Source organism: Polistes fuscatus, unplaced genomic scaffold, assembly GCF_010416935.1.
Source record: "Polistes fuscatus isolate 324 unplaced genomic scaffold, CU_Pfus_HIC Scaffold21, whole genome shotgun sequence".
In the NCBI taxonomy this organism is placed as follows: Eukaryota; Metazoa; Arthropoda; class Insecta; order Hymenoptera; family Vespidae; genus Polistes; species Polistes fuscatus.
The window spans coordinates 3,073,529-3,089,548 of record NW_025113098.1 but is presented as its reverse complement, the minus strand read 5'-3'; the positions used below and the strand labels follow the sequence as shown (position 1 = coordinate 3,089,548).

General features: G+C 26.4%; 2 protein-coding genes and 1 long non-coding RNA gene across 4 annotated transcripts in view; 1 reads left to right on the top strand and 2 right to left on the bottom strand.

Moving 5' to 3' along the window:
* Positions 1-9,222, bottom strand: part of LOC122517828 (nesprin-1) — a 50,885-nt gene extending 41,663 nt beyond the window's left edge. Inside the window, exon 1 of the mRNA XM_043636413.1 lies at positions 8,809-9,222. Within this exon, the coding sequence (XP_043492348.1) occupies positions 8,809-9,127 (319 nt within the window). The 5' untranslated portion in view covers positions 9,128-9,222. The remainder of the gene's footprint in view (positions 1-8,808) is intronic.
* Positions 9,223-10,156: 934 nt separating this feature from the next.
* Positions 10,157-13,043, top strand: LOC122517829. 2 transcript variants are annotated; one of them, XR_006303935.1, is made up of 3 exons: positions 10,157-10,551; positions 12,495-12,643; positions 12,939-13,043. It is a non-coding gene; the product is annotated as an uncharacterized LOC122517829 (long non-coding RNA). The 2 variants fall into 2 exon arrangements; XR_006303936.1 differs by having other exon boundaries at positions 12,495-12,804.
* A 552-nt stretch (positions 13,044-13,595) lies between these two features.
* On the bottom strand, positions 13,596-14,009 carry LOC122517866 (extensin-like). The gene has a single exon (XM_043636462.1). It carries the CDS (start codon positions 14,007-14,009, stop codon positions 13,596-13,598), a length of 414 nt encoding a protein of 137 aa, XP_043492397.1.
* Between the last annotated feature and the right edge of the window lie 2,011 nt (positions 14,010-16,020).

Genomic DNA, 16,020 nt, shown 5'->3' with positions numbered 1-16,020 from the left:
AAAAACGTAATTCGCATGGCACAAATTGCACAAACATCTGATAATATAAAACGTATCAAATGTAACGTTCAAAACGAGAAAAAAAGAATTACGATTTTTATATTTCCCGCATAGATTTGTAAACAAAATTAATCATACTGACATACTTATACGTGACACATTTACCGATATCGCACATATCATTTTTATTTCGTAGTTATTTTTAAAATATATGCTTATTATAATGCACACGATAACACACGATTACACCATTTATATTCACGTTATTTTTGTTAACGTTGTTATTATTATTATTGTTATTATTATTACAACGTATATTTTAAAACGTTAAAAAAGTAAGGAAAATTATTTAATTAAATATTAAAATAATAAGGTAAAATATATTGTTAATTAAATGAGTATATATATTAATCAAAATTAAATTATTATTAATTATCCATAGAATTATATAAATAAAAATTATGTAATAATAAATCGTCACTTTTCATAACTTTTATATATACTTCTTGTTTTATTTTTATCTTATTTTTATTTCTTATCTTTTATTATGTTATACGCAAACTGTTATACGTAATGGAATCTTTAAAAACGGAAATTATAATTTATTATTGATTTCTTTCTTTTATCTATTGTTTTTCTCCCCCCACCCAACACCCACCCACCCACATTCTTAATCGATATTATTCGGGCCATTGATAATTTAGTCACGAATATTCGTGTAAATTGTCATTGAAGAAATTGCAGATACACAATTCTTGGGAAAATTCAATAAATCACAAACGGGTCTGTAACCTTTTAGTTTCTAATCACTGATAGTCACGCATAGAAGAAATACACACATGTTATATATATATATAACGTATTAGAAAAACTAGCGTAATTTTTTCAAATGAAATGTCTCAACTAAGAACGATCAATAAATTTCAAACCTTCATTATAATATTTTCTTCTAAACAATTATTGTCTCATTATCGTGTCTTTTATGAATAATTATTACAATGATTACACCTTTATGCGTAATTATTTACAATTCTAGAAGCATACATTTACTAATCGAACGTAACATTTCAAAACATTTAGTATTACTTCGGTTGTTAAATAAAAAAAATAAAAAAATCAAATCTATGAACCCGTTAATGGACATTAATAATATAATTATACAATAATAATAATAATAATAATAATAATGTTAGGGTGAATTAAAAATTCGTGCGTTTATTGGCGTTGAAACTGAATAATGGGTTGATTGTTCTTATAAAAATTTTATTTGAAAATATGAATATATTAAAAAAATGCACAAACTTTTGTGCTTCACCCTAATAATAATAATAATAATATTAGGGTGAATTACAAATTCGTGCGTTTATTGGCGTTGAAACTGAATAATGGGTTGATTGTTCTTATAAAAATTTACTTTGGAAATATGAAGTTATTAAAAAAATGCACAAACTTTTGTGCTTCATCCTAATAATAATAAAAATAATAATATTAGGGTGAATTAAAAATTCGTGCGTTTATTGGCGTTGAAACTGAATAATGAATTGATTGTTTTTGTACACATTTTATTTGGAAATATAAATATATTTAAAAAATACACAAACTTTTGTGCTTCACCCTAATAATAATAAAAATAATAATAATATTAGGGTGAATTAAAAATTCGTGTGTTTATTGGCATTGAAACTGAATAATGAATTGATTGTTTTTGTAAACATTTTATTTGGAAATATAAATATATTAAAAAAATGCACAAACTTTTGTGCTTCACCCTAATAATAATAAAAATAATAATAATATTAGGGTGAATTAAAAATTCGTGTGTTTATTGGCGTTGAAATTGAATAATGGGTTGATTGTTTTTATAAAAATTTACTTTGGAAATATAAATATATTAAAAAAATGCACAAACTTTTGTGCTTCACCCTAATAATAATAATAATAATAATATTAGGGTGAATTACAAATTCGTGCGTTTATTGGCGTTGAAACTGAATAATGGATTGATTGTTTTTGTAAAAATTTAATTTGGAAATATGAAGTTATTAAAAAAATGCACAAACTTTTGTGCTTCACCCTAATAATAATAATAATAATAATTACACGTGACTAAAGTAAACAAAAGTATCGAGAACAATTTAACCACGTTTTATTCGTGACTCGTACTCATTGTTCTTGGGCCTAAATTTATTCTAGCCACGAATTAGGCTCGTGTTCATTGTTTTTGGGCCTCAATTTGTAATCACGAGTTAGGCTCGTTGTTGTAGGACAAAGGAAAGGACAAGATCGATATCGTGTTATTTTTATACGTTGTACTTTTGAAGATTGTATTATTTGTTTGGTAGAAAATGCAAGGAAGGTACAAACTCTCGATCGATTTAATTTTAGATCATTTAGGATATTCGTGATTCTAAGCTCGCGTGACGATACTGGATAGAACAGGATATTCGTGCTCTTGTGCTACTACACTCGAACAGCACCGAAAAAAAAATACGTGGAGGCCGCAGAATGTTTCGAGAAGAGGAAAGAGGGAAATATTGTAACGTTGAAATTATTCTACCTGAACGTACCTATTCCTAATTTCTGTGGTTATGAACAAATCGGAAATAATTAAAAGGGAAACGTCGTAGTCAAACTTTTTTTACATGTCGCATGAGTACCCTTAACATTTTTGTTTTTTTTGTTAGAAATAAATTGGAGACTTTAATTTCTTTATTTATGAGATACCTGTAATAGATATTATTATATAAATTATCTATTTAATTATTTTATATTTTAATAAGGTAAAGTTAGTTTTGACATGTTGCATGAATACCCTTAACATTTTTGTTTATTTTTTTTAGAAATAAATTCGATTAATTTATTTATTTACGTGTGTACCTGTATATTATATTATTATATAAATTATCTATTTAATTATTTTATATTTTAATAAGGTAAAGTTAGTTTTGACATATCGCATGAGTACCCTTAATATTTTTACTTTTTTGTTGTTTTTTTTTAGAAATAAATTGGAGACTTTAATTTATTTATTTACGTATACCTATATTTTATTTTATTATATAAATTATTTATTTAATTATTTTATATTTTAATAAGGTAAAGTTAGTTTTTACGATTATTCCACGAATCGATATAGAAACCATGAACTTTGAAATCATTTAGATTTCTCCGAATCAATTATTAATTTTATAAATATTCTGTGTACTTCTTTTATTTCACAACTTGCTTTTCTGTACGATTGATTGATCTAAAAAAACAGATACCATCATTCATCTCTAATAATAGCAATATAATAGTAGTATTATAAATGAATCAATTTATTATTTGTCTTTCGAAATGAATAATATTAATCGAAATAACATAAATATTTAATCAGAAATCATTTACATTTCTTCGAATCGATTTTTTCAATGAATTTTATAAATATCCTATACCTCAATTATTTCACAACTTGAATTCACAATATGAAGTATGGTTGACCTAAAAAAACAGATATCAGCGAATTCTAAAGATATTCATTCTTTAATCGATCTACTTTCTTCTCTCTCGATTATTATACAACAATAATAATATTAAAAAAAGAAAATAAATTGCAAGATCATTTTATTAAAATACATAATCGATAAGCAATAATACAAATCATACCACAGATTATACTTCCATTAACCACCTATCAATCTATTTTGTAATCATTATGATTATTAAACCGTATAATAGTTAATTTGATATTATTCGGCAATTGTATCCGATAATTGACATTTTACAAACCGCAAAACAAGATCGCATGTTATGCGTAAGTATACGGTTTAAAGGATTCACGTGTATGTTTACTAACGAACTGCACAAACTGCGGTTCATGCAAATGCACCCAGAGTATACCGGTTTCATGTGGAATGACATTTACACACACATATATATATATTTACGTGTGTATATAGAACCGAATTGCAACGAAATATTCACGATCGAATATGAAACAATATTATTTAAACAAAAAAAAGAAACAATATAATTATAATATACAACAACAATAAAGGGACACTTATAATTCTTAATGAAATGATCCAAATTAAAAAAAAAAATAATTACATTTTTATCGATAATAATATATATTATACTTTTTTTTTTTAAATGAGAAAATATTATAAATATTTATATATATAGTTAAACTAATATAATAATTAAATAAATTTATATAATATATAAAATTATATTAAATTTAAATAATATAATAATTAAATAAATATTATAATATAATAATTAAATAAATAATAAATGTATAAATATTTTATATTAATTATATAAAATTATATATTTAATTTTAATTTTAATTAAATATATTTAATTTAATTTTAATTAAATTTGTTTATATTAATTATATAAAATAATATATTTATATATTAATATATAATATTTTATAAATTTATATATATTTATATATAACGTGTGTGTTAAAAATAATTTGTGTAATCAAACGAAAATTGATCTAACTTTTAACTATAGTACTTTCTTGGAAAATGAATAATATGTCCAGTTATATCGTACATATATATGAGAGAGAGAGAGACACTCTTACAAAAGCTTATCGATCGACCCAATTGGACCGTCAACTAACTGACAAACGACTTTTTTTTTTTTCTTTTTCCTTTCAGACTGGAGCCAAACCCTAACATCGTTCGCATACATATATATAATTCGTTAATAATAGTTTATTCAAAGAGATAATAACAACCAATCATTATGATTATTGTCAAACTCTTAAGAAATCAAATCAAAATCGAATCAAATATTGAAAAAAAGTAATTAAAACATTTTCTTATTTTATCTGACTTATACATTTATTCAATCATTTCTTTCTTAAATTAAATAAAAACATAAAATGTGTGATATAATTAAAACACACAAACACGAGTAACAATAAACGATAAAATTTTATTTGAAAATTAACGCGTATCGTTTGATACAAATCAAACTACTGCGTCATTTTGTCATTTAATTTGTATTACTTTTATCTCTTTTTATAATTATGATTATGATGATTATGATGATGATGATTATGATGATGATGAATAAAAAAAATATATACAAATATATTTGATACAAATCAAACTGCTGCGTCATTTTGTCATTTAATTTGTATTACTTTTATCTCTATTTATAATTATGATTATGATGATTATGATGATGATGATTATGATGATGATGATAAAAAAAATATATACAAATATATTTGATACAAATTAAACTGCTGCGTCATTATGTCATTTAATTGTATTACTTTTATCTCTATTTATAATTATGATTATGATGATTATGATGATGATGATTATGATGATGATGAATAAAAAGAAATATACAAATATTTAATACAAATCAAACTGCTGCGTCATTTGTCATTTAATTCGTATTACTTTTATCTCTTTTTATAATTATGATGATGATGATTATGATGATGATGAATAAAAAAAATATACAAATATATTTGCTACAAATCAAACTGCTGCGTCATTTTGTCATTTAATTTGTGTTACTTTTATCTTTTTTATAATTATGATGATGATGAATAAAAAAAATATATACAAATATATATGATACAAATCAAACTACTGCGTCATTTTGTCATTTAATTTGTGTTACTTTTATCTCTTTTTATAATTATGATTATGATGATTATGATGATGATGAATATGATGATGATGATCAATGAAACCCTGACGAAATCTTTTCTCTTAAACGGATCTTTATTTTCTTATGTGTAAGTCGTGCAATGGTATTGGATGGAACACACATTTGGTAAAAGAAATATTCGAGAAAAAGAGAGAAAGAAAAAAAGAGTGAGAGAGAGAAAGAAAGAAAGAGAGAGAGAGAGAGAGAGAGAACATGATTCGACCAAGAAGATAGGAAAGGAGATAGCCTTGAACTGATGTTGCTCGCTTACGTCACCGTTTTAACCATTAGCGGCGTTACCACACATTGAAGGTGGTGGAGGAGGTGGAGGGGGAGGTGGAGGAGGAAGGAGGAGGTTTATATAGTACGTCTGTCTGTCTCTGTCTGTCTGTCTGTCTGTCCTGTCTGCCTGCCTATTTGTTTGTTTGTTTGTCTGTCTGTCTACGTTTTCTTAAATTTACCTCAAAAAATGTAGGATTGAAATTGTAAACAATGGAATAGAAAATAATAAGTTTCTTCTACGAACACGTGTGTCTGTTAATAATTTGACACTTTATTACACGAGTTTTATTATTTAACAACGTGAGAGAAGATTGGTTAGTTAAATTAAATTCGCACGATCTTTGATCGAGTTATCTTTTGTTAAATGAGATTATTATTCTATGGATTATGGTTTAAATAAAATAAAATCAAATATATATATAAAATAAATTAATAAAATAAATAAATTATAAATAAATTATAGAAAATTAGTTAAAATTAAATTATAAATAAAGTAAAATAAATAAATTATAAATAAATTAAATAAAATTAGTTAAAATTAAATTATAAATAAAGTAAAATAAAATAAATAAATTATAAATAAATTAAATAAAATTAGTTAAAATTAAATTATAAATAAAGTAAAATAAAATAAAATAAATAAATTAAAGAAAATTAGTTAAAATTAAATTATAAATAAAATAAAAAAAATAAATAAATTATAAATAAATTAAATAAAATTAGTTAAAATTAAATTATAAATAAAGTAAAATAAAATAAATAAATTATAAATAAATTAAATAAAATTAGTTAAAATTAAATTATAAATTATAAATAAAATAAAAAATACTAAGTAAAGATGTATGTATGATAATGTGAAAGATTAGAATTGTTAAATGTCAAGATTTCACATGGTCTCCTGTGTTTAGGGTCTATGTTATAATTATTTATTTATAAAAATAAAAATACTAATATTCGATATTTTTATTTGCTATGTGTATTTGATATTTTACCATGTGAATTTTGATATTCTTCAATTTATGTTACTGTGGAAGACAGAAATTGGATAATGTCAACATTCACATAATATATATTTATGTGTGTGTGTTTTACCTGTTTTGAAGGTTGGATTTATAAATTATGCATTGATGAATAACAAAAAAAAAAACACGAAAGATGAGAATAAGTATGAATAAAGAATTACGTAAGGGTATTGTTACGCATGAAATCTGAGTAAAATTTCTTGTATAAGATCTATGTATACGTGTGTGTGTGTTTGTGTGTGATCATTTGATAATAATAAAATTTATTTAAAATATTAGAAAAACAAATTTCAATTTCAATTATAAAATATTGTTATTTTCATGCTTGCAATGTTGTTTTTTTTATTATTATAAAGAATCTTTATTTTTCTATCGTTATAGCATAGTAATTAATAATTAATAATTATTTATTTGATTGAAATAAATTCGAAAATTTGTATACTTTATATATATATATATATTACGTAATTATATAATTGAGATTAAATATTTGTATTACTCGTACTATTATATGAAAAGTAGAATCAATGAAATATTATTCTACATTTATAAATAAACTATTATTAAACAATATCGTAAGATCTATTAAAAAATTATCTTGATCGTTAAAAACAAAGTAATTAGATCCTCCAATTAAAAGAGAATAATAAATGACGACTCAGTCGATGAATAATGATCTTCAAAATAAATGAGAATACAATTTAAACGTGCTTCATTAATTCCCAATAATAATAATAATAATAATACAAGACAAAAAAACATTTTTAATTCTACATTCTTACGTTATCATATTGTAATCAAATTTAACTTACTAAAAAGGTAAAGAAATTTTGTTGATACGATCAAACCTTATCAAAGAAGATTATTCGTGATAAACAAAAATTGCGTACATCGTAGGAGTGCACTGATAAATACTTTGAAAATTGATAAATTCGAATACATATATATATATATAATATTTAATTTATTATATTTATTATATTATAATATTTAATTCAAATTTATATTTATTTATTTTATTAATTTTACTTTTTTTATTTATTTAATTTATATTTATATATATTATATTATAATATTTAATTTAATAAGAATTTTTATATTACCCAATAAAAGTTTTAAATTTATATTTATTTATTTAATTTAATTTATATTTATTATATTATAATATTTAATTTAAAAATGAATTTTTTTATTACCCAATAAAAGTTTTAAATTTATATTTATTTATTTAATTTAATTTATATTTATTATATCATAATATTTAATTTAAAAATGAATTTTTATATTACCCAATAAAAGTTTAATAACGTATCGATAATAAAACCAAACGAATATTTTTCCTTCGATACGATTGATCAACAAAAAAGAAAAAAAAGGTACAACTAACGAAAATGGAAAGATATTTTTACGAATAAGGACTCGAATCTATATATAAGTATATATATATCACCATTTGCCAACCTTGTAATCAATGCGAGCTTGCACATTCTTACGACACATTTTCTACGTTCAGTTGAAATACATAGAACGTTCCCATGTTTAAAATGAGAGAGAAAGCCAGAAAAGAAAAAAAATAAGAAGAAGAAGAAGAAGAAGAAAGAAAGAAGGATTGATTTGTCGTTGATAAATTAAATGAAAAAAAAAAAAAAACCTCATACTTATGGGGGAAAAGAAAATTGTAAAAATAAATCCTCCTACGTTAGGAAGATGATTAAATTCCTTGACATTACACCCACGTGTAAATAAATATAAATGAAATACGAGGAAAAATATAAGAAGATAAAATATTCCTGCGTGAAATAAAAGTAAAAAAAAAAAAGGACGAATGAGAAGATACCTTTGATCTGTGCGATATGCGCATCGTATTGGTTCCTGGTGCTACGTAGATGTTCCATTTTGGCAGCTACATTCTGGAAACTCTGATTACGATATTCAGCGTACCAAACCGAGGGTGGTTTATCATCGGTCGAAAAATGTTGTTGAACAATATTGCTGCCCCTTCTTTGAAATACATTTTCTTCGGATGGAAATTTGGTAAAGGACGAAGTTACCGAGCTCGATTTGCTACCACCACTGCCATGACTTTGTGCACCATGACTGTGACTCTGATAAGCGGAATCTTCTAGGGCGTGTTCCTCGCTGGGTGTCCTGCTCATTTCGGTGATTTCGATTGGTTCACCACAACTGGTAGTTGTAACATTACTCAAAGGATCGTTGACAACGATACCACTGGATTTGACGATTTCTCTGCTACTTTTTTTAACCACGACCTTCTCGAATTTGACTATTTTAGCGCCGTTAAGATCGCATTCCTCGACGAGCCTTTCGAAACTTTCCTCGAAGGAAGAATCGCTGGCCCTTGATGATGGCCTATTGGGTTGATAAGTGGACCGAAAGCTACGATTATGCGAATACGAGGAATCGACCTCGTCGGTAGGTTCGTCTAGGCTCGTTGGTGAACCTCGACCAACACCACCAACACCACCACCACCACCACCATTACCACCAGTACCACCACCACCGGTCCATACTTGTTCGAAAAAGTTCACCCTATCCCTGAGCCTACCACCACGTGGTGTTCTAGGACTATCCTGACGACTACCAGGATTGCTACCTTCATCCCTAGTCGGTGTTGATCGTTGCGACATTATTATTATTATTCAATTAGGATTTAATCTTAAAACCGTATCGTCTCAACATCCCATTGGAAACTCGACCTCGCGATTTTTCAACGAGGTACACCTTTTTATTCCTCATCTAACTCAAATCTACTCCTTCTCACTTGCATGAGTTCTTTCAACAGAGTTAACCGAAAATCTAGACACCTGTTCCTCTTTTTCTCTGTTTTTCAATGTTGTACCACACCCCGAGCACTACTACGACAGACAGACAGACAAAGAAAGTATTCTCTTCACGCCCGGTTGACACCGCACCCTCTCGACGACACCTCCTCCTCGTTCAGTCGTCCGCATCGATAGAGGAGGGACAGCTGCTGTTGCTGTTGCTGTTGCTGTTACTGCTGTTGATGTTAACTGTTAACTGTTAAATGGTAGTAGACCGTGTTCACATCAAACCCGGCTACATTTTCCTCACTTAATAATGTGTCCCTCTCTCTCTCTCTCTCTCTCACTCACTCACTGGTTCAATTGTATATACCAACACACATATACCAACACACACTTATATTAGTCCGGCTTTTATGTACTCTCTGGAGATGGCACGTAACCTATGTAAATGTTGCGCGTGCGTGTCTGAGTTTATGGAATGTATGTTGAATATATATCTATGTGTATGTGTGTATATATGTTTGTATATGAAAGAACGTGCAGTGTATGCCCGCGCACGACGAACGTCGGTTCGATACTGGAGGCCACTCGTTCGTCGAACGATGTTAGCCTCCGTGAGTCCCACCGTTTGCGTTCTCCGTCACTAACACTACTTTATCATGAAACACAACTACTAAGATGACGACCAATCGCATTCACGAAAAATTGTAATTTTAATTGGGATATTAATGATTTGGTTGATGATTTGGAATAAATGAAATAATCAACTAGGATTATCAGGTGGATAACTTAGGGTAATGTTGTAAATGCAACTTAGATGATTAGGTTTTACCAAGTTGTTCAGTACTATTCAGTAATAACGTAAACGACGACAGCGTCGGCGTCGGAACCGGCATTTCCCCTTCCTCCAACACCCACACCCTCCCACCCTTTACGTTTCCTACATGAAACCTTCCCGATCAATCCTTTTATCCTTACGCTTTCTTTCCCCCCTCTCTCTCTCTCTCTCTCTCTCTCTCTCTTTCTCTTTTTATTTTTATTTTTGTTTGTTTCTTTCTTTTGTAGTATCAGGCTTACTTTTTGTTTTATTTTTTCTTCTTAGTTTTGAGTAAATTAAATTTGATTGATGATCATTTCAAACTGAACCAAAAATTCGTGCACACACACAGTTATTTTTTATATTATTAATATTTTCAGAGTAAAGTTGATCAAAAATAATTATGCAGTTTCGATGCAATAATATGCACGAATTTTTTTTTGATTCATCTTAATACTCGTCTCTTACGTAATTAAAAAATCTATTTTTTTATTTATGCTAACTATTCTTTCTTTTTAGTATCAGTCTTACTTTTTGTTTATTTTTCTTCTTTAGTTTTGATTAAATTGAATTAGATTGATAATCATTTCAAGCTGAACCAAAAATTCGTGCACACACACAGTTATTTTTTATATCACTAATATTTTCCAAGTAAAGTTGATCTAAAACAATTCTTTATGCAGTTTCGATGCAATATTTTGTTGATTCACCTCAATACTCGTCTCTTATATAATTAAAAAAATCTAACTAGTTTTTATTTATACGTTTAATCATAGTTTTTATTTTCCAACTAGTTTCTCGTGATGAGAACACGTTGACTTGTAATATAATTTATTATACTAATCGTAGAAAAAAATCAGTTACGATCGATACGCACTTTACGATGGCAATGAGAATTTTAATCCGCGAATGAGACTCTACTTGGTGTTTTTTTTCCCTTTTTTTTTTTACTTCCGACCCGAATTATCATAATTTATCTATAAGCGTGATAAATACATACGTGCATAAATAAATATATATATTTTCAAATACTTAAAACAGTTTTCTGTATCGATGACTGAACGATTACAACTCCGTTCGTTTATTATTTCTTTTTTAATTAATTTTTTTACTCTCGTATCACACTCTCTTATCTTTGGTACTTAAACGTCAATCGTTTAAAATGTTACTTCACTTAGAATTGAGATAAGCATTTGCCATAATAATATTTTTATTTCGAATGAAAAGCATCTTTGTTTCGATTACTCAACGAGAAAAAAAAGAAAAATAATTTCTAATCGACACACTGTTATCATAAATTTATTTTTAAGAGGATCTGAATATTTATTTTTACGATTATTTTTAATTGACACACTGTTATTATAAATTATTTTTTAAGAGGATCTGAATATTTATTTTTACGATTATTTTTAATCGACACACTGTTATTATAAATTTATTTTTAAGAGGATCTGAGTACTTTGTTTTGTTTTTTTTTTTTTTTTTTTTTTAAATAATCGTACGAGTTCGATTATATATTTTGAAGAATAAAAAAGATAAAAAAAAAGAAAATAGATAAATAATAATAGAAAATAGAAAAGAAAAATAGATAAGCTGAAAATTGTCTACAAATACGATTGTCTCTTATTGTTAGCAAACGCAAAATTCGAAATGACGTTTGTGCAACAAGTGGCTGATAAATTGGTTTCACGATAGTTACGTATAAGCTTGATTATGTTCTATAACATAAGATGCCAATGCGAAAGTTAAAAGCAATTTCAAAGTTTCATTCATTCCATTTAGATCTTACATTTCAATAAAAATGATTAGAATGAAATGATTATTGGATACGTTCACCTTGTAATTGTTGTATCGTTGCTTGATATTCTGCAAGTTTCTCATCAACGTAATCTTGACTTTGACTGGCAATAATTTCTGCAGTACTAGGACCACTTGATTCTTCATCAACTGGTGTATGATCCAATGGTACACCAATATATTCGTAATCACCAGATCTGTAAGGTGCTATCAAATATTCCGGTGGTCCACAGGGTACGGGAGATGTTGTATCACTTCCAATTGGACTCTAGGTAAAGTATAAAATAATATTTTATTTATTAATTACAATGTTCATTCACGTTAAATGTATAATATAATTTAATAATGAAATATGAACTTCAACAATAATAAAAAAAAAGAAAGAAAAAGATGATAGCATGATGCTTGTATATTGATACCAATTGGACTCTAGGTAAAGTATAAAATAATATTTTATTTATTAATTAAAATATTTGTTCTCACATTAGATGTATAATTTAATAATGTAATATAAACTTCAACAATAAAAAAATAAAAGGAAAATGATTAGAATAATTTTCATTACAGAATTCTACAAACAAACAGAAAGCACGTTGCTTGTAAATTGATACCAGTGGACTCTAGGTAAAGTATATAAAATAATATTTTATTTATTAATTAAAATGTTTATTCACGTTAGATCTATAATTTAATGATGAATATATAAACTTCAACAAAAAAAAAAAAAGAAAAAGATGATAGCATGATGCTTGTATATTGATACCAATTGGACTCTAGGTAAAGTATATAAATTAATATTTAATTTATTAATTAAAATATTTATTCACACGTTAGATGTATAATTTAATAATGTAATATAAACTTCAACAATAAAAAAATAAAAGGAAATTGATTAGAATAATTTTCATTACAGAATTCTACAAACAAACAGAAAGCACGTTGCTTGTAAATTGATACCAGTGGACTCTAGGTAAAGTATAAAATAATATTTAATTTATCAATTAAAATATTTATTCTCACGTTAGATGTATAATTTAATACTTCAACAATAAAAAAAGAAAAGATTAGAATAATTTTCATTAGAGAATTGTACAAACGAACTAAAAGAGATGATAGCATGTTGCTCGTAAATCGATACCAAATGTCAAGATAAGACTAACTCAACATTTGAAGAACTAATGATACGATAGCGTGACTACTAACAACGAATATGACAACTATAAGTTAAGTTATATTGGTATTGATACTTACATTACTAACTTGTACCGGTATAAACGGTCTGGGAGATTGATTTCCTTGAACAATGGACGACGGCCAACGTGGTCTTGGGCATTGAATGTAACTGTGAGTTGGGTATCCAAAAACTGGTGACATACCAGGTGAAATTGGCATTCCGATTGGTACAGGACTCATTGAATGGACTACACCAGGATATGAGTGTGGTGACATTGGACGGGTATGATGGATGGGTGTTGGTGGTCTCCGAGAAGAGGAGGGCGAATAAACCGAAGGTGGTTTGAACATGTTAGCTGATGGTGTGGGTGTGTTTGGTCCACTTGGCGTATTAGCTCTACCTGAGGAACTGCCTGAGGGAGGTCCATGACCTCCTCCTGGCGGTCTAGACGGGTGCTGTGACATTACGCTTAACTATTCAGAAATGTTTTGCACCTCCTCTTGATTTCTATCATCACTGAAAAAAAATAATACAAATAATATAATACCTTAAATCTGTTTTTTCTTGTCAGTTCATTCACAGGTTGAACACGAATCAAATTACTGATTATTTCATCAATTTTTAATTATTCTAAATTGAAGATTATTTAATGATTTAAGGATTCATTGGATAATTGTATATATGACTATATGTATATATTATATATATTGTTATATATAATTATATATATATATAAATTAATTAAAAATTATTATTATTAAAAATATTATAATATATATATATATATATATATTTTTTTGAAATTGAAAAATTGTTATTAGAAATATTATAATATATATATTTTTTTTAATTAAAATTGTTTATTAAAAGTATTATAATATATATATTTTTTTTTAATTAAATTGTATTAAAATATTATAAATATATTATTTTTTAATTAAAAATTATTTTATTAAAAATATAATATATATATATATTTTTTTAATTACAATTGTTATTAAAAATATTATAATAGATATATATATTTTTTTTAATTAAAATTGTAAATTTATAATCTATATATATATATTTTTTTTTAATTAAAAATTATTATTATTAAAAATATAATCTATATATTTTTTTAATAAAAAATTGTTATTAACAATATTATAATATATTATACATATATTTTTTTTAATTAAAAATTATTATTAAAAATATAATATATGTATATTATATATATAATGATTTGTGTATTTATTATACGTTCTAATTGTAAAAGAAACCCCAATCAACCAAGCTCTCGGTCGCATAGTGACAGTGAGATGGTTAGATCTGGATGGCTCCAGGCCAAAAGTATCTTGAAATAGGTGCCTACATCATTAACGCGTACCTATGTGAATTCTAATATATATTAATATGAAATCAGAATGTCATGTCTCATCAGATATATATACTTATATATATATGTATACTTGACGTAGATTAGATTAATTCGATAATTTTTATCGATAAAGCAAGGTCATTGTCATGAATTTCAATTGTGATAAATTAATTGCTATATCTTTCAATTAAAATCAAACAATAATTATTTATTATCACTTAGTTTTCTAACGTTAAAATATAATATTTATCATTAAGAATAATATTCTCGTCGATAAAACATTCCGATTTCATATAATCGTATTTTAGAATTAGCTAGAAGATAAATAAACGTTGGATCACGCGAAGAATTAGTCGAAATTTCTGCGCTAAAGTTTAAATTTAAGAAGAGTTCATTGATACCGAAAAGGTTTGGCACCTGGAAGTTGAATGACATATACTCGTTAAAAATGAGTTCGTTCACATTAAACGATAATCACGTTTGTACTCATTGAAAAAAAAAATAAAGAAGCAAGAAAGAAAGAAAGAAAGGAATAAAAAACATTTTTGCGAAGCAACTTATTATCTTAAGATATAAAATTACAAACGAATCATTTTACGTATCATATTTATATATATATGTGCATGTGTGTGTGTCACATTTATAAATAAATCCTACTTTTAATTGTTATTGTTTTTTTTTTTGTACAAACCGTATTATCGTGTACGGTTGTATAAAAATGATTAAAATTAAAATATCGTTGAATTATTTCAACTATATCTTGAAAAGTATTGAATAAGACGAAAACCTTAAGGTTCCCTGTTGGATGATACCGAGTGTAGGCCGACTAAATATAGTGGCATTTCTATTTTTAAGTGCTGCGACGGTTATACACAAGCGTCCGACAAACCACCACCAGGTATATTCACGATGAGTGCATCAGATATTTTAGAAAGTGACAGACACACATATTAGCACCCGTAATCACCCTTCCTTCCTTCCTTCCTTCCTTTCTTACTTTCAGTCACATCTTAGACACGTGTACACGTGAGCAATTTTTTTTTTCTTTTCCCTATCTTTATTTCTCTATCTCTCTCTCTCTCTCTATTTATATATCTATTTCTCTGGTACTG

Excerpts from the sequence above, each read along its gene's own strand:
- LOC122517866 (XM_043636462.1), bottom strand. The coding sequence starts at position 14,009 with ATGTCACAGCACCCGTCTAGACCGCCAGGAGGAGGTCATGGACCTCCC.